This window comes from Musca domestica, unplaced genomic scaffold, assembly GCF_030504385.1.
Source record: "Musca domestica strain aabys unplaced genomic scaffold, Musca_domestica.polishedcontigs.V.1.1 180, whole genome shotgun sequence".
In the NCBI taxonomy this organism is placed as follows: domain Eukaryota; kingdom Metazoa; phylum Arthropoda; class Insecta; order Diptera; family Muscidae; genus Musca; species Musca domestica.
Window position 1 is genome coordinate 316,492 of NW_026712239.1, and position 27,672 is coordinate 344,163.

General features: G+C 33.1%; 1 protein-coding gene across 7 annotated transcripts; it reads left to right on the forward strand.

Moving 5' to 3' along the window:
• Positions 1-567: 567 nt before the first annotated feature.
• Positions 568-27,295, forward strand: LOC101900187 (serine/threonine-protein phosphatase 2A 56 kDa regulatory subunit gamma isoform). 7 transcript variants are annotated; one of them, XM_059121007.1, is made up of 10 exons: positions 580-701; positions 824-1,203; positions 3,168-3,747; positions 4,392-4,566; positions 20,984-21,180; positions 21,242-21,576; positions 21,638-21,868; positions 21,936-22,328; positions 22,401-22,665; positions 25,492-27,295. In XM_059121007.1, exons 3-10 carry the CDS (start codon positions 3,436-3,438, stop codon positions 25,630-25,632), a joined length of 2,049 nt encoding a protein of 682 aa, XP_058976990.1. In that variant the 5' UTR covers positions 580-701; positions 824-1,203; positions 3,168-3,435; the 3' UTR covers positions 25,633-27,295. The 7 variants fall into 7 exon arrangements, with proteins under 7 accessions (XP_011290506.1, XP_011290504.1, XP_058976990.1 ...); XM_011292204.3 differs by lacking the exon at positions 824-1,203 and having other exon boundaries at positions 568-701; XM_011292202.3 differs by lacking the exon at positions 824-1,203 and having other exon boundaries at positions 574-715.
• Positions 27,296-27,672: the final 377 nt, after the last annotated feature.

Genomic DNA, 27,672 nt, shown 5'->3' on the forward strand with positions numbered 1-27,672 from the left:
ACCATGGATATCATAAAGGGAAAATCGTAGTAAAAACTTGTACTTTTTTGCTGTTCTGGAACAGACCATATAATTCCTTTTAGATGTTCCATAGGAAGCTAATGGGAGAATTTCTGGATGAAGTAATTTTAAAATTGGAAATAGGAGGGGAAACCATGAAGAAGTGTTATGTATTTTGCCAAATCCATGCAGATTGATGTCAACTGCGAAACTTCTTCGCATTAAACTACATTGGGAGGACTTTTAAATATCTGAGTAATAGGTGAGTAAAATAATGCTAAAAATCCACTTATAATGGTTATATTAACAGATTTTATAAGATTTATACATTTACACATTTTCTAGGCTTTAAGAACAATGTGGCTGACTGAGAGATGTGTATTATAATCTTGATTAATAGATCCCTGGTATATAGAAGAAGAAAACAAAGACTGCAAACATAATCTGTCAACCAAACCGCCGGCTAACAAACGCACAGCGCGCAACAATTTCCAGTACCACTACACGTTATACGTTGCGGTAAGAAATTAGGCAGACAACAACTTAACATCTACTTGTCGTGTGGTAACTCTGGTCAGTCAGTAAACGTCGTCGTCGTTTTTTCTTTTTCGCAAAAGAAAAAAGAAATTCGCGAAGATTTCTTTTCAATATAATTATCTAATAATTGTTTAAAAGTGATATATTTAGAGCGTATTTAATATGTATGTTTGAAAAGGTGAAATTTACAAAATGTACTTCATGTAATAGAAGTTTGTAAAGATAATCGGATAGGTTTCGTTATCGCTTGATTGATTGCTTCTTCATGTTACGATCTACTTTCTAGATTTTATGTTGGTGATTGAAAGTGCAAATCAAATCAAATATTTGTAGTTCATCATTTTATTGAAGAATTATTATTGGAGGAAAAGAAGAGAAACTAATGTAATAACCATTGTGCGCCTCTATAATAACGAAAATAGAACGAACAAGACAGTAAAAAGAGGTTGACAAACGGGCTAACAAAAGTGCGTTCGCGCGTGTGTGTGTGTCGCGCTGAGAACGATCCCAATTACAATTATTCCCATCTGTGCTAAATAGCATTCTACAACAAGAACATAGTATATTTTTGTTAAATTTTACATACAATTGCAGAATTATATTTTAATGTTTTCAAATTTAAATCGAGGAAAAGAGAAAATTAATAAAATATTCCGCAAATTGGGGGTGCGTATTAAAAAGAAAAACCAAAAAACAAAAATAAAGACAACTAACCATGTTAAATAAGTTTTTAACTAAAATGAAATATTTGTTGAATGTGAAAGAAAATTGCATTATAAATCATATTAGAGGTGGTCCTATACGCTGTAAGGTATTCATCATAATTTATTGTGATGATGATGATGATACGTTGATACCTACATGCATATAAACAACGAACACACATTTATACTTGTTGCCTATTTTGCGTCCGCCATTTGTTTTGATGAAAAAAAACTCTCTCCTAATAGGTATTTTACACTACAGTGTTTTCATTGATAATAAAAATTTAAATGTTATTTTGTAATAGAATGGAATTTTTTATAAAAAGGAATTTTATTAATATTTCAATGAAAATTCTCGTTTGTTGTTGATTTATCGGGAGTCAATGGCAACAGTGACATCAATTCCACACATCGAAACCGGTTGGGTATTAGACTACTCCAAACCGGCTTTTTATGTGGTCTGTTCTATAGAATGTTTTAAAGTTTAAGGTGAAAATTTAGAGTGTTTTAAACACCTTCGATAAAGACAAACGGAAAAGTAACAAGAAATTGATTTATTTAAGTAGCTTTTCTGTTTAGTAACATAAGTTCAGATTGATTCTGATTTGTACGCATTCCAATTAATCTATGTCCAAAATGATAAACGGCAGAGGTAATTGGGTGTAATTTAAGAACTTTAGTATTGGCAACACTAATCTTATTGATGACATATGTTAACTCTCTCTCTCTCTAGAAATAAGTGATCTTAGAAATGAAAAGATTATCCCTACAGAAAGTTTAATTCATCGTTTTCTTTTGTATCCTGATTGAAAAGGTTTTCATTTTTCCTTTAATATTATAAATAAATAGTTTTTTCTTCTTAAATCAAGCTATCATTAAGAAACGTAATGTGTTGTGTTAACATTCACCTGTTGCTCTCTCAACAACGATTTGCAAAATGAGTTGAGAACTAGGCACAGTGACAACAAAATGCTCTGACAACCATAATTGGTATACTTTGTAAATGGCATAAAATATTAAAGTTCGTTATTAAAATAATTCAGGCCGTAATACTTTTAAGCACAAAAATGTGGTGGTGGTTGAATCTGAATGCATTAATTCTTAAGTGTGGTATCAACTTTAAAACCTTTGGTCATTAAGGGATACTTAACATGTATCAAAATATAGTTGAACAAACATTGTTGTAAACTTAAAATAATTAATTGATTATAGGTATTATTTCTAAACATTTGTAGAATATATTCATAAAAGAGAAACTATTAACAATAAAACTTAGGGAGCAAATGTGGACTCGAATTTTTTATCTCTAATTATATAATTGTTAAATGTGGTAAACACTATCAAACCGCCAATTATTAGGTGATATTTAATTTTCATCAGACGTTAGTAGAAAAAAATACAGTTTCGATTATATTTGATTATATTATAAAAAAAAATTTCTCATTTGCTACAAGTTTAAAATGAAAAACGATATGCTTTTAAGGTGAGAAAACATAAAACGCTTTTTTGGCTGGCTTCTTCGTAGGGGAATAAAGGAGTTTTAGGTTGACATAGTTCGATTTTGGATCTAGGCTCCTTTGTTCATTTCCGAAGAAGCCAGTCGATGACTTAAGGCTGTCAAAAAAGCGTTTTATGTATTCTCACCTTTAGTTGTTGTTAATGCTCAAGCAGCCGGACAGTTGTTACAGATTGAGTTTAGGTGTCAATCCTTGGCCACATACAGTTTGTTCCGTTACACATTGTAAACCGGACTAATGTTGAAACTAGGATGTTTGATTTATTTCCTTGTCTTTATTGTTTAAATTTGTATTGTCCTCCTCAAAATAGGCATGAGAATAAAAAAAACACATCTAATAATAATTTAAACAAATTGCTGTCTATATTTCTTCTAATATGACTTTTATTTGTTCATTATTGATTTTCTAGTTGAGTCATTTGTTGTTGTGGTTGTTGTCGTCCGTCGTATGTGAGTGGTAATCACAAATAAGTGTGTGCACGTTTGTCTTCATCAATTGACAACAACAACATTGTACTATCCTCACAACACATACCCCATATTCTAAGTCGATTGGAATTGTTGACATCTAAATAATACCTAACTACAAACCTACTACCTATCAACATAGAGTGGAACAATAACGTCACGGAAAATAATAACTACAAAAAACGAAGAAAGGTGGCTCCTTAACCCGTTATGGATAATAAGGCAGCAACAACGTTACAGCCAAATACACCATCTTCCAAACCCGTGGATGTTGTGGTGTCGCCGGTGGTTGTCAATAACAACAACAATAATAATAACAATAGCATAAATACGAAGATAACCACCACTACTAGCACCACCAGCAACGGTATCAAGGAAAATAACAGTAATAATATAACAACGACATCGGCGACAACAGCTTCCATACCAATTGTGGTTACAAATACATTGGCCAGTGGTAATACAAGTTCCGGTTCTTCTTCATCGTCGTCGCCTCCATTTTCAGCTGCTATCAAAAAGGAGGTAAGTTAAATAGATATGTTTGCATTGCATTCCATTATGTGTTGTACATATACATGCCAACATACCACCATCCCGTATAGACGATATGAATACACATATGTTTATGAATGGCTTCAGTTTTCTTCTTTGCAACATATTACAATTATTGTTAAGACTTGTATTCTTTTCACCCATTAGTCTACTTATGTTTTTTATTTTATGTGTTATTTGTAAATCAAGCATTGAAATTTGTATCAAGCATCTTTGGATTTGTATTCGGATGAAGGAATGGGCGGCTACTTATGTTTAGAATATTTACATATGTGATACTATTTCCCATCAGGATTTTAGGTCCGAATGAGAAGCAGTAATAATTTAGATACATCGCTTTCCTTTCTTTGATTCTATTTAGAATCAATACCTATAGAACAATACCTATTTTAAATATCAAAAAACCCATGGGAATTTCCCTGTTTTTTTTTTTAACAGATTTTTTTGGAAATAACAAAAAATCAACTAAATTTTTTATTTTTTAAATATGAACCACTGATTTAATTTAAGATAAATTTTGGAGGAAAGGTCCAATAATTTTTTAGATTTTTATTATATTTATGTTACAATATTTGTATGCAAACTTCATTAAAATACATGTTTTCTCTTTGCAGGCCAATAAGGAAAATCTAAGCACACCTCCACGGGATGCTCCCCCACCAACACCCATAACTAAAGGTTTAAACTTAACTACAACACCCATTGTGAAAAAGGAGAAACGACAAACAAGTTCACGCTATAATGTATCAAAGAATTGTGAACTAACAACATTGCCCATTTTAAACGAGAGTAAGTATATAATTGCATTCCCTTTTAAAAACTATCAAAAAATATACAGATAAGAATAAGAATATCGATTTAGAATAGAGAAGGCTATTCTTTTTTATTGAAATACAATATAATGCACTCGATGTACATCGGCGTGGCTATTTCAAAGGAAGACATATTTGATTTTTAAAATTATTTTTTTTTATTTTTTTTTTGACTACAATTTTCTAGGTTACATTTCTCTTTTTAAAAATGTAACTTTGCAATTTGTGTTTTAATATGTTACAAAGTTCTAAGAATCCAGACGAATTGTATTTTTCCAATACGCCGTTGGATTACTGATAGATAACATTTTAGATGTGTTTCCCCATGTTTTCAAACGAATTGGCTGTCATTTGGGGATTCGGGTTTTAATGGATTAAAAAATATTATAGGTCCGTTTTTTTGGAATAGCCCTACAAAACTGTACTCCCTGAGTTTTGGCAATAAACAAACACGATTTGGAAATACGTTGGGATACAACAATCTGGTTCAGTTTGTCAAAACATCTCCCCAGACAAACCTTCGATGTAGAGAGTGGAGAGATAGGACAAATTTAGAGATATTTCCTGGACTATAGACTCATGTTAATACTGCACAGTGGCTTTTGAGTTTGGAACTCTACTACAGTCTTTTGGCGGCAATTTTAAATATTTCGATCGCAGCGGTACAGCAAGTCTAGATCAATGAAATATAGTTTTTTTTATAAAGAACTATTGCCAGGGACTAATCTCTAGGAACCCATACATAAAGTCTGAAGCGTTATTTATCAGATGTTAGACCTCTTTCGAAAAGACAATAACCGTCTAAAATGAGTGGTGGTATTGTAACAAGGTATACATGCTTTCAGCTTTAATTGACTTTATCATGACAAGGTATGATGCCACAGTCCGCCAGACATGACCATCGTGTTGGACTTACAAATCGTATCGGACTAATAATTTTTATAATAGTCTCCCTCAGATGTTAGCCATATTTAATTTTACAAAAATGTTTTCTTCCGACCACTTCCTTGGCGTCGGGCTACGCTACCAGTACGGTACAGTCACGGTAAAGAGCGATGGTACGAGACACAAAAGATTTATTCACATTTAAATGCTAGAGTGTTCTAACGATAGGCACTTGTGGGTTTCCAGCCAAATATAAAGAAATCACAATATCACGCATGAATTCCATCACGAATAATTTTTTTTTGGAAAATTCTCATCAGAATGCTTTTGTGCGGTTGTGAACAATATAATGAGCTGTCACTGGAATAATTATAACGGCTGTCGGATGAGTGGCTTAGAAATGACAGCAGTCTGAAGTTGGTTGCAGTTTTTTCATCTCACCCTGTACAAAGCGCTAACGAAGTATAAAAAAGCGCTAACGAATTACTTTACATTGGGACAGAACCTAAATTTTTATTTAATGAAATATTTTGCGAAGAAACCCTTCAGAAAAAATTTGCAATATTCATAAAAATTGAGTCATAAATGCTTCATGTTATTATAATGTAAAAAAAAATAAAAAATATATATTTTTTGGCTGCCTTTTATTAGAGAGTAGAAAGGGAGCTGAATGTGGAAAATTTCACACCTCCCCTTTTTGTACTCAAAAGCAGCCTATAGTTATTTTGTTGAAACTTTTAAGATTCACGCAGAAAGTTTCATGAAACAAGCAAGCAGGAAACTGGTAAAGGAAATAGTGTGATCCTAATCACATTAATTTCTATTCGAACACATAAATCGGGGTTCTCTTTCATGAAATTTTCTGCAGAACAACTCTTGGGTTTGGCAGAGTTGTTCAAGTTTCCTTTACTTTCATAACACCAATGAACATCAGCTGATTGTCAAACTTGTAATAAAACACTACAAGGGCATACTCTCACATCCCTTTGCTAATGTCCATAATTTTACTCCCAATAACAATTTAAATACATTAATAACCAAGTTATTGCAGTTATTATTACGTTTATTATTTAATTACATTACTTAAAGAAGAAGAAGAGGAAGAAAAAAAACACAGTTTTCTGGCCACACCATCCATTTTCATGTGGTTTGGTACATGCGCATTACATTTGCTTCGCTTACTCTCTTTCGCTCTTTCTCTCAGGATATGTCGTCGTCTTTGGAGTAAAAACTGTCTTGACTGGTGGCAGTCTTGTCAAAAAGTTTATTGATTTGTTTCGTTTTTCTTTTTTCTACGTTTTATTATCTATACGACAAGTGTGTGTTGTTAGCTCCTCAGTTAAAGTTTCAGTATATTGTAGTTATGAAGTGAAAAAATTGTATAGTAAAGTAAAAGAAAACCATTTTCATATAAGAAAAAAGAAAAAGAAAATATGATAATAATCTAATAAGTAAATTTGCCACTATACTAATAATTCAACTACTACATTTCAAATTAGGTTATTCATTTTAGAAGGTAAGCAAAGCAGACCCACCAGCACCAGCCAGCTATCATCATCCAGCAATTCATTAACCACGTCCACATTACCCTAACTTACTTACCGGCTGTCTCACAAATCAATACATAATACCCACCTACCTACCTACATATCTCTATATACAGTTCATATAACACATTTTCTATTAATTTGTAATGTTATTGTTGTCGTCGTCGTCTTCGTTGTTGTCGCTCAAATAATGCCTTTATTTGTTTATTCTATTTAAACAATTTTAATTATTTGTGCCATTTTTTGTTTGTTGTTTTTTTTTTTTCATTCGTTCCACCAACAACATACCACCTATCTTTAGCCATGTAGTTTTCTACTTTAACCACAAATTGTTATACATATGTATGTATATACAAGAAAATATATGTAAACATGACAAAAGTTATTTTCTTTTTTTTTTCTCTGCCTTTCCCCATTTTCTTGTTCTCCCCAGTTTTAACTGCTGTGTGGCATGCTTTAGTGTTTCTTTTTTTTATTAAATTACCATTATTTCATATTTAATTGTTTTAAGTTCAAGTGTCGTCCTACTCAATTTTCGTTGTTTAGTGCCACCCAATTTTGTTGAAACTTTCAAAAAATATTGATTGACGCATTGGTGTCTTGACATTAAGGAAACCTAAATACAACAATACTTGGATCGATCTGTGAAAGAAGTTGTTTTTTTTGGGTTTCAATAGAAATTGTGTATTGTTCCCAGCTCCTAATATGGTGAGGAGAAAATAAATCGAAATTGATTTAAACTTTTCTTAAAAACAATGGTAACAATTTCCAATAGTAGTGTTAAAAATAGAGATAATGGCCTCAATGTCCTACAATGTGATGTGTTGTGGCAGTGATACATGAAATACACCAAACTGGCCGAAAACTGACTTTTTGTTTCATGTGAAGTCGGCATCGTGTAACTAGCTCCGAAAGGGAATTCACTCCACTCGTAGTTCTGTGGTCCAACGTGTTCATGATGTATGCCTAGGATAGATAGAATTGTAAAGAATTGGCGATATTTTAAGTTAATTGCCATTGGAAAATTATTTTGGTTTGATTTGGATTCCAGCTACACTGAAATCCTTAGCTCCTTTGTACTGGGGGACATTTGGTCAGTTATGTTCATCCCAAGAAGAACAGTCAGAGATCCTCTGGACGGTGTTGGGTAGATTTGGCTGGACAATTGAAGAGATGCAGCGTATTTGTGCGGGCCCGTATCGCACACTGGGCATGTGTTCCCCACACCTTCGCCAATTCGTGCCCAATATGAATTGAGACGGCTGCACCATCTAGAATGGATGGGGTATGGACTCCGAGGATGTCATTTATTATACTGTAATTGCATCAGTATGAATGCTATTCACACCCGCTTGATAGGCTTCATGATCTAGGGGCTCTTTCTTATATCGTTGGACCTCTCCCTATAGATCATGCAGGTCCTTCCTGACACGCCTGGGTGGGGGAGTTCTGCCAAAGACGATCTCTATTGAAATTGGAGATAATCGTCAAAATTTAGATATAGCTCCCATATACAGGGTAAGATAAAAAATTGCAACAAAGTCAAACGCCATAATTTCTACATTTTTTATAAATTTTATTGAATGAAAGCAAAAAATGTCGGAAATAGCATCAAATTTTAGAATAAGTTTAGATTTGTTCGAATTGGTCACCTTTGGCACGAATTATGGCCTTTAAACAGCCAATGAAACCGTCACACGCTGCCCGTATGTTGCTCTGTGGTATTTTGGGCCTTTCCCGGCGAAGCGCTTGTTTGATGTGATCGACACTTTGGTATTTCTCAGTGCCAACCTTGCTTTCCAAAATATTCCAGACACAATAGTCCAACGTATTGATATCCGGTGATTTTGTTGGCCATTGTGCGCTGGAAATGAAGCGAGGAACCTCATTTTGTAACCATTCTTGAGTGGCGCGTGCTGAGTGCGATGGTTCTGAGTCCTGTTGGAAAGTCCAAGGTCTGCGTGCTCAAGGCTTTAATACACCTTCCAGAATATTTTCGCGATAATATTCGGCATTTATTCTGAGAGCGACCATCGGCTGTTATGGCGGCCCACAGCATCACCATTGCGCTTGAATTTAGGTGGCCAACCGAAGGTGCACATTTTCAGCTGACCTCTTTGGCAAGTAATTTTGTTTGTTTACAAACTGCGGGACAACGAATGTTTTCTCATCGGAGAAAACCAAATTCGGCCGTTCACCACTTTCGGCCAAGCGAAGCAACTCTTTAGCTCTTTTGAGTCTATTTTCTTTCCGTTGCGGTGTAAGTTTTTGCACTTTTTGGAATATCAAAGGCGTTACCACGAGCTCATTTTTTAATATTTGCGAATGGAATATTGCGATAAGTTCAGCTCACGAGCCATTTTTCGGCCACTACTACGCGGGTTTCGATCAAGTCGCTTCTTTACTTTTCGAACCCGGTAACGAGCGATGTTACGAGACACAAAAGATCTATTCACATTTAAATGCTGGAGTGCTCAACGATAGCCACTTGTGGTCTTCCAGCCAAATATAAAGAAATCACACTATTACGCTTGAATTCCATCACAAATAACTTTTTTTTCTGGAAAATTCTCACCAAAATTCCTAAAAAAAAAATAATGAGCTGCCACTGGAATAGTTTTAACAGCTGTCGGACGAGTGGCTTAGAAATGACAGCAGCCTGAAGTTGGTTGCAGTTCTTTCATCTCACCCTGTATATTTATTATTTTGAGGAGTTCCCCGTAATAATGCATGGTCTCAAGTTCAACCAAGTCATAATTGACTAATTGATTTTGTTTTCCAATAACTTATTTTGGTTTATCTTTTTATTAGTTCTTATCATATTTTATAATCAAAGACCCCCCCTTACACATGCACCGACAAATATCCATTGAACGCACCCATATAATTTATTTTGCATGTTCCAATTTGTTTTTTTTTAGCTAGCTAGCGGATTTTATTGTCCATATATCCAACCTTACTTTCACATCTCTTTCTCTCATATTTATTGATTTGTCTTACAGATGATAACAATGCTTGAATTTCGCTTATTCAATTTTTGTAAACATGCTCCTCTAAACTAACTAGAACTCTAGCAAAATCTAGCTATATTAAAAAGAAAAACAAAAAACTAAAAACACAAATTAGTGGTTACATGTATGATGGTATTTTGTGCTATGTTATTTGAAACAAATTCCGCAAATAATCAAATCAATAGCAATAGTGACAAAATTATCGAAAACAATAAAGGCAAACAGATTTTGGCGAATAAAAATTTGGCAAAAATTAATTCAACAATTGGTAAAAATGCTGATAACACCACCGGGTTTCGCATTGTTGCCAATGTGAATTGTGCCGCTGGCAGCAACGAGACAAACAAACAACCACCGAACCAACAACCATCCGTGGGGAGTGGTTATTTTGGCTTGGGCATACCAAAATCCCCATCATTTCATAGTGGATTAGATCAATTGGCCGATGACGGCGATGACATTAGGGGGGATGTAGTAATGCAGGGCACAACACCACAACAACATCAACAGCAGCAGCAACAGCAACAATCCCAAACAGCGACTTCAGGCGGTGGCAGTGTTGTCGGTGTCATTGGTTGCAAATTCAAATTTACAAATATTGAAGAGATCAAGGCAAAATTAACAAATAGTTCCTCAACATCAAAAAGTGTCGTTACAAAAATCTACAATAAAATGCCAACATTGCATGTTCAAGATAGCGCCAGTAACCGTAACAGTAGTAGTAGTAGCAATAATAACAGTAATAGTTCAGCATTGCCATCATCTATATCATCATCTATGTCATCATCGACTTCCTCCCCCTCCTCCTCCAATACCATAAAAACAACAACAACACCACCACCATCATCATCAATACCATCATCAACAACATCAGCAACATCTTGTTCTTCTTCTCCAATATCACAATTGTCGGCCTCTTCTGCAGCCAACATTGCAGCTGGTGGTACATCATCAATTTCACAAAATAACATAAAAATATCGATGGCCTCCTCATCGACGTCATCAGCAGCATCGCATAGCAGCAACAGCAGTGGTGCATCGGCAGCAGCAGCAACAACATCAGCTACAACAAATTCCATTTCGTCGACAACATCATCAATTGTTTCGACATTAGCTCAACATTTCAATGCGGCCACATCAGCAACACAACTCCTAACGACAGCATCATCAACACTTGGTTCAAATAATAAGGTTTGATAGAGACCCCCCCCCCCAACACACATTTCTACACAACGTCATGATTTTTTTTTGTTTATTTGTTGTGTTAATTATATAACTGTAGTTGTTTTTTTATTATTATTATTGTATTTTTTTTTGGAAAGTTGAAAATGAAATGAATTCATCGCTCATTCATTGGTTTTCGATAGGCCTTTGTTATGTATATTAGATGGTGTATTTCGTTTCTTTATAAGTTTATATTTAAAGAGATCATTGTAAATGATTTGTACAAGAGCATTTCCAATGGTCTTCCTCCTAGAAATGTGGATTGTATTTCTTGAAGACGACAAGTTCATTTACGATGACTTTTTTTTAATAAAGAAAGTTCATTGAAATTGGTTTTTCTTATGAAAAATTTCATTTAGAATATATTATCTTATAGAAAACTTCAAGGACATCGTAGATTTTCACGAAATAGTTCATTAACAATGGTCCCTTCTTATAGAAATTCCCATTAAGATAGGGGTTTCTTATAATTTCCAAGGTCTTTAATATCAAAGGTCCAGTCAAGGTCTATTCTTGGGGAAAAATTTCCATTGGCTATGAGAAAAGGCTCATTCTTATTTTAATATACGAATTTTTAGTGTTGCTTCTATAGGTAGAAGACATTTCTAAAGGACTTCTTAAGATAGATCATCTTACGGGAGGTCCTCTATAAAAATCCGTTACAGAATTCCAAAACAAAAAAAAAAAACTTGAAACAGATTTTGCCATAGGTATAAGACATTTCTAAAGGACTTCTTAAGATAGATTATCTTACGTGAGGTCCTCTATAAAAATCCGTTACAGTATTCCAAAAAAAAAAACTTGAAACAGATTTTGCCATAGGTAGAAGACATTTCCAAAGGACTTCTTAAGATAGATCATCTTACGAAAGGTCCTCTATAAAAATCCGTTACGGTATTCTAAAAAGACGATCTTTAAACAGATTTTGCCATAGGTAGAGGCTTTCAAAATGCCTTCTCTCTAGATAGGATAAATTTCAATAGGCCGTGCAATGGACTTTTCACGATTCTGTAATAAGAAAGCTCCTGAAAAAGCTAAAAATCTGTTAGAGACGGAAAATAATTCCTATGGATGGAAATTTTTATTTTAAGTGCAGGCCATGATTAGTTTCTCGACGACGAAAATTATCCTATCGATAAAATAACATTTTTTAAAAGAAAGAGTATCACTGACGAGGTCTTCTACACAAAGAGTACCTTTCAGGAAGTTTTTATTCCCTACACCACATGGTGGTAAGGGTATTGTCTTTGTGCAATTGTTTGTAACATGGAGAAGGAAGCAAGAGAGACCCATAGTTACTTTTGAGGATCTTCATAGAATCACTTTCTAAGTCGGTTTATGCATGTCGGTCCGTCCGTCTGTCCATGTATTCTTGTGAACAAAATTCAAGTCGCATTTATTATCCGATTAAGATGAAATTTACCAAACAATATTTGTTTGGCCCAAGGACGAACCCTATTGATAGCTCCCATATATATCTTCGTCCGATTTGCCTTTTATTTTGCACCAAACGTGTAAATTTAGAAATGGAATTTGGCACTTACGACCAAATTGAGTCAAAAAAGAAGTATGTCAAATTTGGTGATAATCGGTTCAGATATAGCTATAGGTCCCTTATATATTGTTCATGCGATTTATTATATTTGTTCTCCAAAGTCGTAATATGCATTCCGTAACAACGATATACAGCACAGAAATACCATTGCAAAATTTTATCGCGATCGGTTCGGATTTCGATTTAGCTCACATATATATCATCAAGCGATTTCGGGTCAATTGTGCACCAAATGGCCAATATCAGTCCAAATGACCTGAATTTTGGCACATCCGACCGAATTAAGTCTAGGAGCAAGTATATCAAATTTGATGAAAATCGCTTCAGATATAGCTATAGCTTCCATATATATGTTGCATCCGATTTGGGGCTTTAAGTCCCTCACATTCGTAATATGCATTCGACAACAATGATATTTGGTACCAGATATCTTATACAGAATTTTATCGAGATCCGCTTAGATTTGGATATATTTCCTATATATATCCTTTATCCGATTTCAGGTTTATTGTGCAAATAATGGCTAATATCAGACCAAATGAAGTGAATTTCGGGACGTACGTTTTCATTTTGTGGAACTCCGTTCCGATATATTTTTTTTTTATATAAAATCCTTCTCGAAGTGATATCATGCACTCTATAACAATGTTATTTGCCATAAAAGATTAAAATGTCTCCATCGAATTTAGTGAAAATTAATTCAGAATCGGATATGCCTCCCAAATATTAGTTGCCTCTGTAACCAAACTATAGCTGCTCTAAAGCCAAATGTTGATAGTTGCTATGATTTATTTCAAAAAAATTCTAATGTTACGGGAGCTCCACTAAATATGCATAGTAGTTTAGGGTACCATATAGTAGGTCACGCCCGACTTTTGACTTTTCCTTACGGTTTTTTTTTTACATTTTATAGAATACCTTTTTGCAGACCAAGACCTTTCAAGATGTTTTTTTATTAAAAGTAGACATTTCAAAGGGCCTGTCAAATAAAATAATTTAATAGAAGGTAGTCCAAAGATTTATAATTTTTTTAAATATATAAAAGACCGTTAAAGAAGAGTTTTTTTGTTAGGATAACACTCAAAAAGGTATTCTTCTCTTGGAATCCATGCTATTCGTTTTGTTGGTTCCTCAAAATAAATTATTTAGAAAACAAGGATGAGGATTTTGCTTCCCACTCCATAGAGAGAGCATTTTTCATTTTCAACTGAACTAAATAATCACTTCCAATCCGTTTTCATTTTTCTGGAACATTTTTGTTCATATTTCATTTATTAGTTTCCCTTTTGGCAATACAAATTCTTGATACAAATTCTTACTAATTATTATAATCCAAATTGGCAATAACTTCTATATATATATTCACATTATGTATCACATATAGTCTCCAGTTAGTGCCGCTACAGCTATTAAAAACATACTAAATGCAACAAAAAATGTGGGAAGTTCTGCGGCCAGTAGCAACAATAGCAGTGGCGGCGGCAGCGGTGGTGGCAGTTCAGCAGCGGGAAATGCAAATACCAACAGCGGTTTACAATCAACATCATCATCGTCTTCATCATCACCACCATCGGCAACGGCTTCATTATCCTCATCGTCATCATCCTCGTCCTCATCATCCGCTTCCTCAGCCACAGCGGCAGCTTCATCGTCCAATAGTTCATCCAACAATGGTTCTGTAACCCAATCAATAGTTAGCGGTATAAGTATATCACTGGGTATTGGTAATGCTTCCTCATCGGCAAATAATAATGGCAAAACAGGTGGTGGTGCGGGTGCAGGTGTCCCACACCGTAACAATGGCAATGGAGCTGCAACATCGGCTACACCCGTATCGGCAGCAACAGCTGTTTCTCAAACAACCGCAAAATCCTCTACAGCACCACCACCACCCCAACAAAATAACCAGCAACAACAAAATGGCCATGACAATGGAAGCTGTGGCAACAATGATCTAACTCCCACCAATGGCCAAGCTAACGTCTCATTAAACACCACACAAACATTGCAACAAATCACTGGCAGTCCCGGTAGAGCTAGAGATCGTAATGTCTTTCATTCGCCAAATTCATCTACGGCTGCAGTGCAATTACCATTACTACGAGGTTGATTACAAAACTATTTGAACAATTAGTCATGTTGGTTGTTTCGTTTTCGTTTTTTATTGTTTTCATTATTGTTGTGTTGTGTTTTCTCCTTATTTTAATTAAGAGTGCTGCTTTGCGTATTTTTATTCTTCTGTTCTTTTCCGTTCTTTCATAGCATTTTTTAATTGATTTTAATTTCGTTCGACTTGTTTGTGTGTTTCATTACTTTTTCTTTAATTTTCAAATGCCTTCTTCTCATACAGCACAGAAAGAAATACTACAACAATGGAACATACACAATGTTGTTGCTTTTTGAATACATATTTGAAATACATAGTGTCTTAGAATTTGCATACGCGAAAATCTCGTTGTTTTTGGACGAAGATGTGAACAATTTCATACTCCTGCGACTACTTTAGAACTGATTTTAAATGTCTAATACTTCGCAATTTTCAAACTCAATTTGGGAAAATGAAACCGCTTCTCTCTTAAGGACATTTTTGCAGCTGCATTTTGAGTTTTTCAAATTTACAGCTTGGACTATATGAATTTTGTTTTATCTGTATAGATTCGTCTGTCTGGGTTATTCAAGTTAGAACTCACACAGCCACACATATAAAAACACATAAACATTATTTTTTCCCGTCTTCAGAGTCTGATTCTTTTTCTGCGATTTTTCATTTGAAAATGTTCCTGTACAAAGGAGTAGAACCTTTTAAAATTTTGTTTCAAGAAAAGATTCTCTTAGAATCCACAATTTTAACTCTTTTAGTTCCTTATAGGAAATCTTCAGAAATTGTGGGAAAAAATGAAAAATGAATTCTTTAAAAGCCCAATTTCTGTTAGATCTTAAGACCTTTTAAATTTTTTTTCTCAGAAAATATTCTCATAAAGTCCACAATTTTAGCTCCATTGGTTCCTTATAGTATAATCTTCAGAAATCAAGGAAAAAAATAAAAAGTTATTCCTTAAAAATAAAAGTTCTATTAGATTTTAAGATGCTATATTTTGGAATTCACAATATTAACTCTGTTGGTTCCTTAAAAGGAATTAATCAGGAATTTACTCCTCCTCCATTGGATCCCAAAAAATTCCTGATATTAATACTGGTGGTCCCAAAATATTCAACAATTGTAAGACCGACACTTCCACAAAAAATGTTCTTTGAAAATCCACAATTTAAATGTTCTTGGTATAAACCAATATTTATCTCAAACACATTTTCAGGTCAGAAAATCACTTAAAAACTATTTTCTTTAAATCCACGATTTTAGGTTTCAGAGTTGCCCAAATTTTTATACCCTCCAGCTTGAAGGGCATATTAATTTTGTCATTTCGTTTGTAACAGCTCTAAATATTCGTCGTAGACCCCATAAAGTACATATATTCTTGATCAGCATAAAATTCTAAGTCGATTTAATGGTGTCTGTCTGTCTGTCCGTCTGTCTGTTGAAATCAAGATACAGCCCACATTATTTAACGTAGAACTTAAAATTTTAGCAGAACTATTTGTATTGTGTCTAGGTTGCTTGGCATTGAAAATGAAATATATCGGTCCACGTTTTCGTATAGCCGCCATATAACGTTACCTCCTGATATTCGGCATCTTGATGATTTTTGCCACATTTTTCAATGAATTTGTCTAAAAGTTGGTATTTGTAGGTCATAATGGATTCTAGCTCCGGTGGTGAAACATTGTATATATGTCCACGTTTTTTTATATAGCCGCCATATAAAGGTACCTCCCGATATTCGATATTTTGATGATTTTCAACACATTTTTCCACAGATTTTTTCTAAAAGTTGGAATTTGTAGGTCATTCTAGCTCCGGTGGCCAAACATTTTATACATAGGTCCACGTTTTTGTATAGCCTCATATAACGGTATCTCCCAATATTCGATATTTTTAAGATTTTCACCACATTTTTCCATGAATTTGGCTAAAAATTGGTATTTGTAGGTCATAATAGATTATAGCTCCGATGGTGAAAAATTGTATACATAAGTCACCGATTTTGTAAAGCCCCCCTATATAACGGTACCTCCCGATATTCGCCATCTTGATGATTTTCACCACATTTTTGTACGATTTTTTCCTAAAATTTGCTATTAATGGATTCTATCTCCGGTGGCAAGGCTTTGTATGTTAGGTCCCCGTTTGCCTTTAGCGCACATATAACGATATCCACCGACATTCGGTATCTTGATATCCTAGTCACATTTAACCACGAAATTTTTTCAAATGCGATATTTGAGAAGATTTGGTAGATGACAATATTAGAAGCATTAAATTGACTATATAGGTTCCCGTTTTGGTATGGCCCCCATATAAAGGCCTCACCCACTTTATGGTGTTTTGAAAAAATTGAACAGGATTATCAAAACAATTTTTTTCTTTACCAAATGGTGGAGTGTTTTAAAATTTCGGACGGGCCGAACTTAATTTTTTTTACTTGTTTAATCCACGATTTATTCTATTTAAAAAGATGCGATATTGGCTAAAATATTCATGCTTATGTTCTACTTGTCAAGCGCTGCAGATTCCCTCAATGCATATTACAAATCTCTCAAAAAATATAAGTCATAAAAAGATAAATCTACGTTTTTTATACTCGAATAGTCTTATAGAAATAGTATTTTGAGAATTCTTGACTTTGACTCTATTGATTTCTCAATATTTTTTAAACGCCGTAGTCCGTCGTCTTTACTCACCCAGTCCCCGAAAAAATATTATAACTCTTGTGATATTTTTTTAAAAAGTTCGAGCTTAGCACTAAATGCCATCAAAAAAAATTCTAAAAGCAGCAATTAAAATCTTGAGAATGTTTTCCTTGATAATCTCAATTCACCCTGGATTGACTGCAAATTAACTGTTTTAGCATTAAAATTCAATTAAGGTGACTCTTTCTTGAAAAATATTCCTTAATAATTACATTTTTAGCCAATTCCACAAACAAAAAAATACTTCACAATTATTAATAAAAAGGTCCCCGATATAAATTTTATAGTAATTGAAAGCCATCAAAAAAGTTTCCAAGCATTTTCTTGACATAAAATTTTAAACACATAAATATAACTGTCAACTATAAATCTTGGACTTAATTCTTCCATAGATTATTTTCATTCATAAAAAAATATTCCCATACAACATTGCACTGGATGTTTACACTTCATTCGTTGGTTTTATCAAAGCTAAACTTGTTTCGTTTGTTCTCCTCATTAGACATTCAACACTAAATAATAATATTTGCCTATTTTAATTAACACATATTAAATACTTTTAAAGAAAAACACACACAGCAATGCTTTGCCAACGAAATTCTCTAGAGATAGTTAGGTATTAAACATAATTAGGAAATTTATAATATAATTAATAGTTAGCAATTGTGTGGCAGATATGTTGTGCTATTTTAATTAAGCCTTTAATACAAACATAGATAATATAAATTCAAAATAGATTATTAACAAATAATGCTGCCTGTCACTACATTATTAACAAAACATTTGATTATTCATCATTTATTCATTATAAATATTTTGTTTATGGGCATATACGGGCATATGAACTACCAAAATACTTGGAGATCTAATAACAACAGCAATTGAAGATTCATGAAATACTGACTTCCTTATAGCTTTGTAAATTAAGAGAAACTTATATCATTAGATTTCCCCAACTTTGCCGCCTCTCCCCCTCCCGTTGTTGTTTCTTCGTGTTCCATTTGTAAAAAAAAACAGCTATTTCAACTCATCGTCATCATCGATAATGATCATGCCCATGATGATGGTGATGATGTTGATTATATTATTGTTTACAAACTTCTGTTGTTGTTTAGACAGACATTGCAATTGTGTTTATTTTGATATTTACTATATCAACCGTAAAATTGATAAAGTGCCAAGAATTAAAAATAAAAAAAAAATCGAATCGAAATAAATAAATTGCATTGCATTGCAAAAAAAAAAAAAAAAAACACTAAAACTGTTGAGATACAGTGACGAAAGCAAAGCATACATACAGTTCTACATAATTTGATGAAAAGATGATTAATTTGAAAGGAAAAGGCAGATGGTGTGACCCTTTCCCCATCTTCGTTTACATTTCAAAAAAGGGATGATAGCGACGTGAGCCATCGGAAATTTTATATATTCAAAAAATACGCTGATATTGTACTTATAATATTTGAAAATTTCAGGAAATATCTATTTATGCCGCCAATCACAATTACAGAACCCATGAGCCCACATAATAAATTGCTTAAAAAAATTCTAAAAAAATAATTTTTAAAATTTTGATAAAAAAGAAATATGTTTTAGTTTTCAAAGTCCCCAAAATAGATTCTTTGAAGAATTCATGATTGTGGGTATGAAAGTACACAAAAAAAAAAAAAATCTGGAAAATCCAATCTCCAATTATATTAAATCCAAGATTAATGATTAACAAATATTTTTTTAAAAAATCCACTATTATATTACAAAAAAAAAATATTTATTAGAAATCCACGATTATTTTTCAAAAACATTGTAAAAAACACGATTATACATCAAAAAATATATTGTGGGTCAAAAACCCATGATTACACGTCGACAATGTTAACTATCTTCGTTTTATTATTAAAAAGTTTATAAATCCCAAAGTCTCTCGGAATTATTATTTTTAGAATACACGAGTCAAAATCTAATAGTCTCAAAATATTTTTTTAGAACCACAATTATTGGTCTCAATGTCATTCAAAAATAGTTTTTTTTTTTTTAAAAAGTGGAATCTAGGTCTCAATGCCATTTAGGTTTTAGGTTTCAAAGTGCCTCAAAGAAAATCTTATATGTCTCACAGCCCCTACCAAACAGTTCTAAAATAATGACCATTGTAGGCCTTTATGCCCCTAAGATTTGTTTTAAATCAAGAATATAGGTCCATAAAGAAATATTTTGGGAATCTATAGTCAGGTGTCTCAAATCCCCCAACAAATATTCTTAAAGCTCCTCATAAAATATTCTTTTAAAATTCCATTTTATAAGTCTCCAAGTCCCTCAGGGGTTTTCAATGTGACTCGAATGCCTCAAAGCTCCCTACAATACAACCTTAAAACAATCACCATTATAGGCCTTAAAGGCCGTCAGATTTTTTTTAAATCAAGAATATAGGCGCATCGAGAAATATTTTGGAGATCCATGGTCAGATTTCTCAAATTCCCCAAAAATGTTCTAAAATCTCCTCACAAATGGTATTCTTAAAATTCAATTTTTTTAATCCTCAAAGTCCCTCAAATATGTTCTTTTAAAAAATCCATGAAATAAAAGATCTGAAAGTCTCTCAAAAATATTTTTTTTTGAATATTTACGGTCTCAAAGTCCCAAAAATATTTTTTATTAATAACCCCACGTTTGTGCGTCAATTCGCCCAAAAAATATTAGTAAATCGCTACGATTTTAGGAAATTCTTTCAAAGACATTTTATTTTTTAAATCCTTGATCAAAAGTCTCAAAAATCCATTCAATTCGATTAGATGCCCAAGAGTTCCTCAAAAATATTTTTTAACCCCATGATTTAAATCTCATAGTCTCTTAAGGAATATTGAAAAAATCTATGAGCAACAAAGGTCTCTATTTCCCCAAAGCATATTCACAAATTTCCTCACAAATGATTCTGGAAAACATCCCAAAGTCCCTCAAAAATATTCTTTTGAAAATCCCCGATTAAAGGTCTGAAAGTCTCCCACAAAACATCCCTTAAAATGTAATTACATAGACCTTTAAGTCCTTCAGTAAATTCTTAGAAAATCACGATTTTAGGTCAAAGAATCCTTTAACAACTTTTTTTTAGTCTACGATTCAAGGCTGTTATGTGGGCCACATAAAACAGGCTATGAGAGGGTTTTTTTTTTAAGCTTGTGAATATCAAATAAGTTTTTTCATATCTATAATTTAAAATTTAATATTTATTATTTCTTTTTAATTTTATACAATTTTGGATTTTAATAACTTATTTGAAATATATTTTTTTCATTTAATTTTTTATATATTTTTATTTAATATTTATTATTTTATATTAATAATTATTTTTGTTTCCTCTACTGCCCACAGAAACTCCTGCCAATGAACGCGAGGAATTATTCATACAAAAACTAAGACAATGTTGTACACTGTTCGATTTTTCCGAACCATTAAGCGACCTAAAATGGAAGGAGGTTAAACGGACGGCTTTGCATGAAATGGTTGAGTATTTGTCCAACCAAAATAATGTCATTACCGAAGCAATTTATCCGGAAGCAATAAATATGGTGAGTTCCCGATTCCCACATCTAATGGATTTGGAATAATCTCATTTCGTTACTTTTTCAGTTTGCTGTAAATCTCTTTCGCACATTACCGCCTTCTTCGAATCCAAATGGTGCCGAATTTGATCCCGAGGAAGATGAGCCAACACTGGAATCATCATGGCCTCATTTACAATTTGTTTACGAGCTATTTTTGCGTTTCCTAGAATCGCCTGATTTTCAACCCAACATCGCCAGACGTTATATTGACCATCAGTTTGTGTTGCAATTGTTGGATTTGTTCGATTCGGAGGATCCGAGAGAACGTGATTTCCTAAAGACTGTTTTACATCGTATTTATGGCAAATTTTTGGGTTTGAGGGCATTTATACGCAAACAAATCAATAATGTGTTTTACAGGTATAAAAAAGTGATTAATAATTTAAATAATATCCAATCTCAAACTCGTTTTGTATTTCAGATTCATCTATGAAACTGAACATCACAATGGCATTGCTGAACTTTTGGAAATTTTGGGCAGTATAATCAATGGTTTTGCTTTGCCTCTGAAAGAGGAACACAAACAGTTTTTGCTCAAAGTTCTGTTGCCATTGCACAAGGCAAAAAGTCTATCGGTTTATCATCCACAGCTGACCTATTGTGTGGTACAGTTTTTGGAGAAAGACCCCAGCCTGGCAGAACCAGTCATTAAGTAGGAAAACTTCTGAACACATTTATAAACTTTCTATTAACAATCAATTGTTCAATTTTAATTTAAGGAGCCTTTTAAAATTCTGGCCCAAAACCCACAGCCCCAAGGAGGTAATGTTCTTAAATGAACTGGAAGAATTGCTCGATGTCATTGAGCCGGCCGAGTTTCAAAAAGTCATGGTTCCATTATTCCGACAAATTGCCAAATGCGTTTCATCGCCCCACTTCCAGGTGGCCGAGCGGGCGCTCTACTATTGGAACAACGAGTATATCATGTCCCTAATATCGGACAATTCTCAAGTCATTTTACCCATAATGTTTCCTGCCTTGAATCGTAATTCGAAAACGCATTGGAATAAGACCATCCATGGCCTAATTTATAATGCCCTGAAATTGTTTATGGAAATGAATCAACGTTTGTTTGATGAGTGCAGTAAAAATTATCGCCAAGAAAAGCAATTGTAAATATTCAAATCAAATTAGTTTGTTTCCCCTCCTCGAAAGGCCAACAAACATGTTTTTTTGTTTTCCAGGGAACGTGAAAAAATGTCTCAACGCGAAGGCCTTTGGCAACAGGTTGAATCGATGGCCAAAAGCAACCCGGAATGGCATAAACTATGCGGTCAAATGGACAATTTAAGTATTTCAAGTAGTCAAAATGATTACGATGATGATAATGATAACTTAGATCTTACCTACAAATTGGATTATGATGACCGACAACAGCAACAACAACAGCAGCAGCAACAACAGTCGCAACAAATGCAAAACCATAGTATAGCACAGGAAAATCGTGAGGTATGTTAAAAATGTTTTCAACATAGAACTTGACAATATATAAATATATATCATATCCAAAATCAATTCCGCTCAATAACTAACCATTATTAGTATTATGTTGTGTTGGTAAAGTAGAAAACAAAAATATTCAAGTATTGAAAATTAAGTTAATGCTAAACAAATTAAGGAAATGTTTCTTCATTCCATTCCTTGGATTTTTTTAAACGGACTTTAAAGGGATAAGTCATTGACTTTCTGAGGCGTCTATTGAGGAAGTAGGCGAGGGTTTTTAAAGGGTCAATCCGAGAAAAAAAACGTGGAATTTTTAAAATATCTTTTAAGGAAGAAGTCTTGGATTATTTAAGATGTCTATTGAAAAGAAAGACGCGTATTTGTAAGGTGTCTACTGAGGAGGAAATCGTGGATTTTGAGGATATCCGTAGAGGAGAAAATCGTGGATTTTTAAGATATCCGTAGAGGAGGAAATCGTGGATTTTTAAGATATCTATTGAAGAGGAAGTCGTGCATTTATTTAATGTCTATCGACGACCTTAAGATATCTATTGAGGAGGAAGTCGTGAATTTTTAAGATGTCTATAAAGGAGGAAGTCGAATAGGATTTTTCTTCTATTAATTTAAAAAATGTTGTGTATTTTTAAGGAGATTGTAATGGACTGTCCAATGAAGAATCCGTGTATCAAACAAGGGGAGTCTAAAAACGAAGTCGTTTATACTTTAAGGAGAGTTTAAGGGGGAAGTCGTGTATTCTCTTAAGTCCAAGGAAAATAAATCGTATATGAATGAAGTCGTATATTCTGTAATGGACTGTCTATAGGGAAAGTCGAGATTCCTTTGAGGACTGTGAGTAAAATAATTTTTGTAATTTTTTAGGTAGCTTCTATCCGAGGAAGAGATAAATTTTTAAGTGTCTAAAGTTGTGGATTTCAATGTATAAGTCGTTTTTTATTATTCGTTTAAGGGTGTCTAAGAAAAAAGTCATGTAGGGTAATGTGCTGTCTATAAAGCCGAGACAGCTTTGAGGGCTATGTAAATTAAGTCATTGATTTTTATATACCCTCAGACATACGTGGTGAGATAAAAAACCCTGCAACAAAGTCAAAAGCCATAATTTTAACATTTTTTTTTTTTTAATTTTATTGAATGAAAGCAAAAAATGTCGGAAATAACATTAAATTTTAGAATAAGTTTAGATTTGTTCGATTTGTACACCTTTGGCACGAATTATGGCCTTCAAACGTCCAATGAAACCGTCACACGCTGCCCGAATGTTGCTCTGTGGTATTTTGGCCCATTCCCGGCGAAACGCTTGCTTGAGGTGATCGACACTTTGGTATTTTTTAGTGCCAACCTTTCTTTCCAGAATATTTTCGCTATAATATTCGGCATTTATTCTGATGACACGGTCGATTAATACGAGTGGAGAGCGACCATCGGCTGTTATGGCGGCCCACACCATCACCATGGCACATTTTCAGCTGACCTCTTTGGCTAGTAAACACATTTTGTTTGTTTATTACCTGCTGGACAACCAGCTCATTTTTCAATATTTGCCGAATGGAATATTGCGATATGTTCCGCTCACGAGCCATTTATCGGTCTGCGGACTGCGATGCGCGTTTCGATCAAGTCGCTTTTTTACTTTTCGAACCATTTCTGCTGATGTTGCTGTTTTCTACTGTCCACTTCCTACGCTACCAGTATCACGGTTGTATTCCATCACGAATAACTTTTTTCCAGGAAAATTCTCACCAAAATTCTTTTGTACGCTTCCAAACAATATTATGAGCTGTCACTGGTATAATTTTAACAGCTGTCGGAAGAGCGGCTTAGAAATGACAGCAGTCTGAAGTTGGTTGCAGTTTTTTCATCTCACCCTGTACATCTGCCGGCAAAACCGACTGATTCTTTTTTACTTGTTTTGAAGAGGTTTAAGTGGGATATCTAAAAATGTTTTGAGGGGGAAATTCGCGAACTTTAAATTGAATTTTGGATGAAAAAAAACCTAGGATTGTTTTATAAAAATTCTTTAGAATTACTAAACTTCTACCTTCTTTAAATGTTCTTCAAAGTCAGAATATCATTTTAATAAAACCGAAATAGTTAAAATACTTCATGAAATACTTCCACAAGTCCTCCTTTTTAAAATTCCTTAAAATTCCACCAATGCTTCTTTTTTTACCTTTGGCCTATACAAAACCTCTTTAAACTTACTTTTAATTGCGATTTTCGTAGGGAGTTTCTTTTAAAAACTATCTTCTTGCCAAAATTAAAAAAAAACATAACCTCACTTCAATACTTGAATATTTTTGTGTAGCTATCCTTTTTATATTGTAGCTAACTTACTAAATTCTTTCCATTTATATTTTTTGTGTATTGTATTGTAGTTTTTTTTTTTTTAATAATCTCTACTTTTTTCCTAATCTGTGACTAACTTCTTGAGTTTTTCTCTTTGTTTTTAGCGTTACGTAGCTTTATTAGAGTAAAAAGAAACAAACAAAAAAATATTTCTTTAAATGTTGTGTCTTGCCTTGTCATAAAATACAATGTAGAACATCTTCTTCTTCTTCTTTTTGTAACAAATATTGCTAATATTAACAAAAGGCGCTTTGTACTGCTACTAGATCTATATATTTAAAAATGTAAACTTGTGGTATTACTCTATATATATACAAACATATAACTCCCCAAAACCCCTCCTTTGTTTTGTGTATGAAAAATGTATGTATTTATGTTAATTTATAAAAAAAAAACACTAATTTTGTTTGTGTATTGTGCTACTTGGTGTGAACAACAACAACAACAAAAACACATTTCAATTCTCAGAAATCGCCACGTAATTTGGATAAACCATTGCTAAGACGAAAATCTGATTTGCCAGCTGATAGCGGCATTGTCCATGCTCTATTTGAGCACAAGAGGCCAGATGAATATTTGAAAACTCCGCCGGATGCAAATGCATGCTAAATGCCAGCACACACAGCTTGGCAAAAGAGAAACAAAAAACATTTTTTTGAAACATTAAAGACGGACGGCTGCTCTAGTGAAACATGAAACCTATTCCAATTTTATTACACCAAAAGACATCTTCTGTTTTCTTAAAACAGCAGCAGAACGCAGGCGTTAGAGACAAACAATACGTTGCATATTAAGCCAAAATCAATAACATTCAACAGTAAAACAAAAAAGAAAAACAAACAATGATTAAACTTTATTTTTTTTTTTCTTCTATATAAGCAATGCACTTATAACACACCAACCACACACATACACCCCCCCATCTCCCTTACACACAAAGAATACAATACAAATTCCATATATTATTTTCAATTTATATCAATATAACAAATTAAAGAATATATAAATATTTTTTTTTAAAACAACAATGGAAACAAAATATTTTATTTTTAATACAACCAAAAAATGAATTACGTATTCAATTAAATACATAGGTTATATTGTATTAAAAAAAATCCAATTGGTCATATTTTGGGTTATGAACAACAGAACTTGCATAAATTCTAGACGGGAGTTTTTAAAAATATACCCACTTAAGGTTGAAGGTGATTTTTTGATCGAAACATTTCTTTTTTAATTGGATTTATATATTTCCATCATCATTTATTTGAAAGTAAATCTGTTTACATAGATCAGTGTCACGGAAATCAACTAGTTTCAATGGCGTTGCCAACTGCTAAGTTTACCGTTTGTAACAGTCAAATCTATTCGTCATCTTGAGAGCAGTACTCACTATCAAACAAGTAGGGGGAAAAATTTCAAAGCAAAGTTTAAAAGTTAAAAGGATTTTGTATAACGTTTTTACAAACTAGTAACCAATGTTATATATATTTTTGGTTCACAATTTAACGTTTCTACTAAAATTTCAGTTATGAGTTGTTTTGTTTACACATATTCATTGGGGGAATCAGCTTTAGTACAATGGCGTTGCCAACTGATAAGAACGCAGATCAAAGGAGACAAACACATTCGTCAACTCAAGTGGTGTACACACCATCGATCAAGTTGGGCATTCCACAAATCTTAAGTTTTTTTGGCATTCTAAAGAAGAATTAAAGCTATATTTTTTAAGAACAAAAATAATGGGTTTTGACCATAATAAATTATACATTATGAAATTGTATTTGCTGATTTTTTTTTTAAATTTAAACTTGTCCTAGAAGCATGATTTGAAAATGTTATTAATTTTTGCTCTACATTTTTTTCTATTAATTAATGCATGTTAAATAATTGTGTATTTTTGTGGACATTTTTTCTGTTTTAATTAAAAAAAGCAAATGGATATGCAAACATTTCTGCCAGCCGCCATTCCAGCTACGCGGCTGTGACCACCAACAACACAAAGAAAACTACAAAATTTCAAAAGACAATTACAATTGAATGATAATATTTAAACAAAAAAATCTTCTCTTTTTCTTTTTATTTTGCAGTGAAACAAATATTATAGGAGTTACATACAATATTTTATTAACTTTAACACATTATTAAGGAGAGTTTTATTATTAGCTATGAAAAAAGAAATGGTTAATTTATTTGTTACAACATGTAAACTCTATATAAATATTAAATAATAACTATACACTATAATAATAACTATCACAAACACACACACTGGAACACAGACACACACATATATGAATATATTTAAATATATGATGTGTAGTATGTATGCATCGTGCAAAACTATAAACAAACCGACAACAACAACAACAATGTGTATATGCTGCATAATAATAATAATAATAGATAACAATAATACAATATATATTAATTATTAAGCTAAAAGCAAAAGAAACCTAAAAACTGATGGTAAAGAATAAACATAAGAAACAATACAACAAACAAACAAAAACATACATATACAAAACCAGAACACAAAATAAACTATATTATAATAATAATTATTTCTTAAGAAAAGATTAATTGAAATCATAAAAAAAAGAAAATATACACACACAAAAATACGTGTCAACACTCTGTTGTAAATGC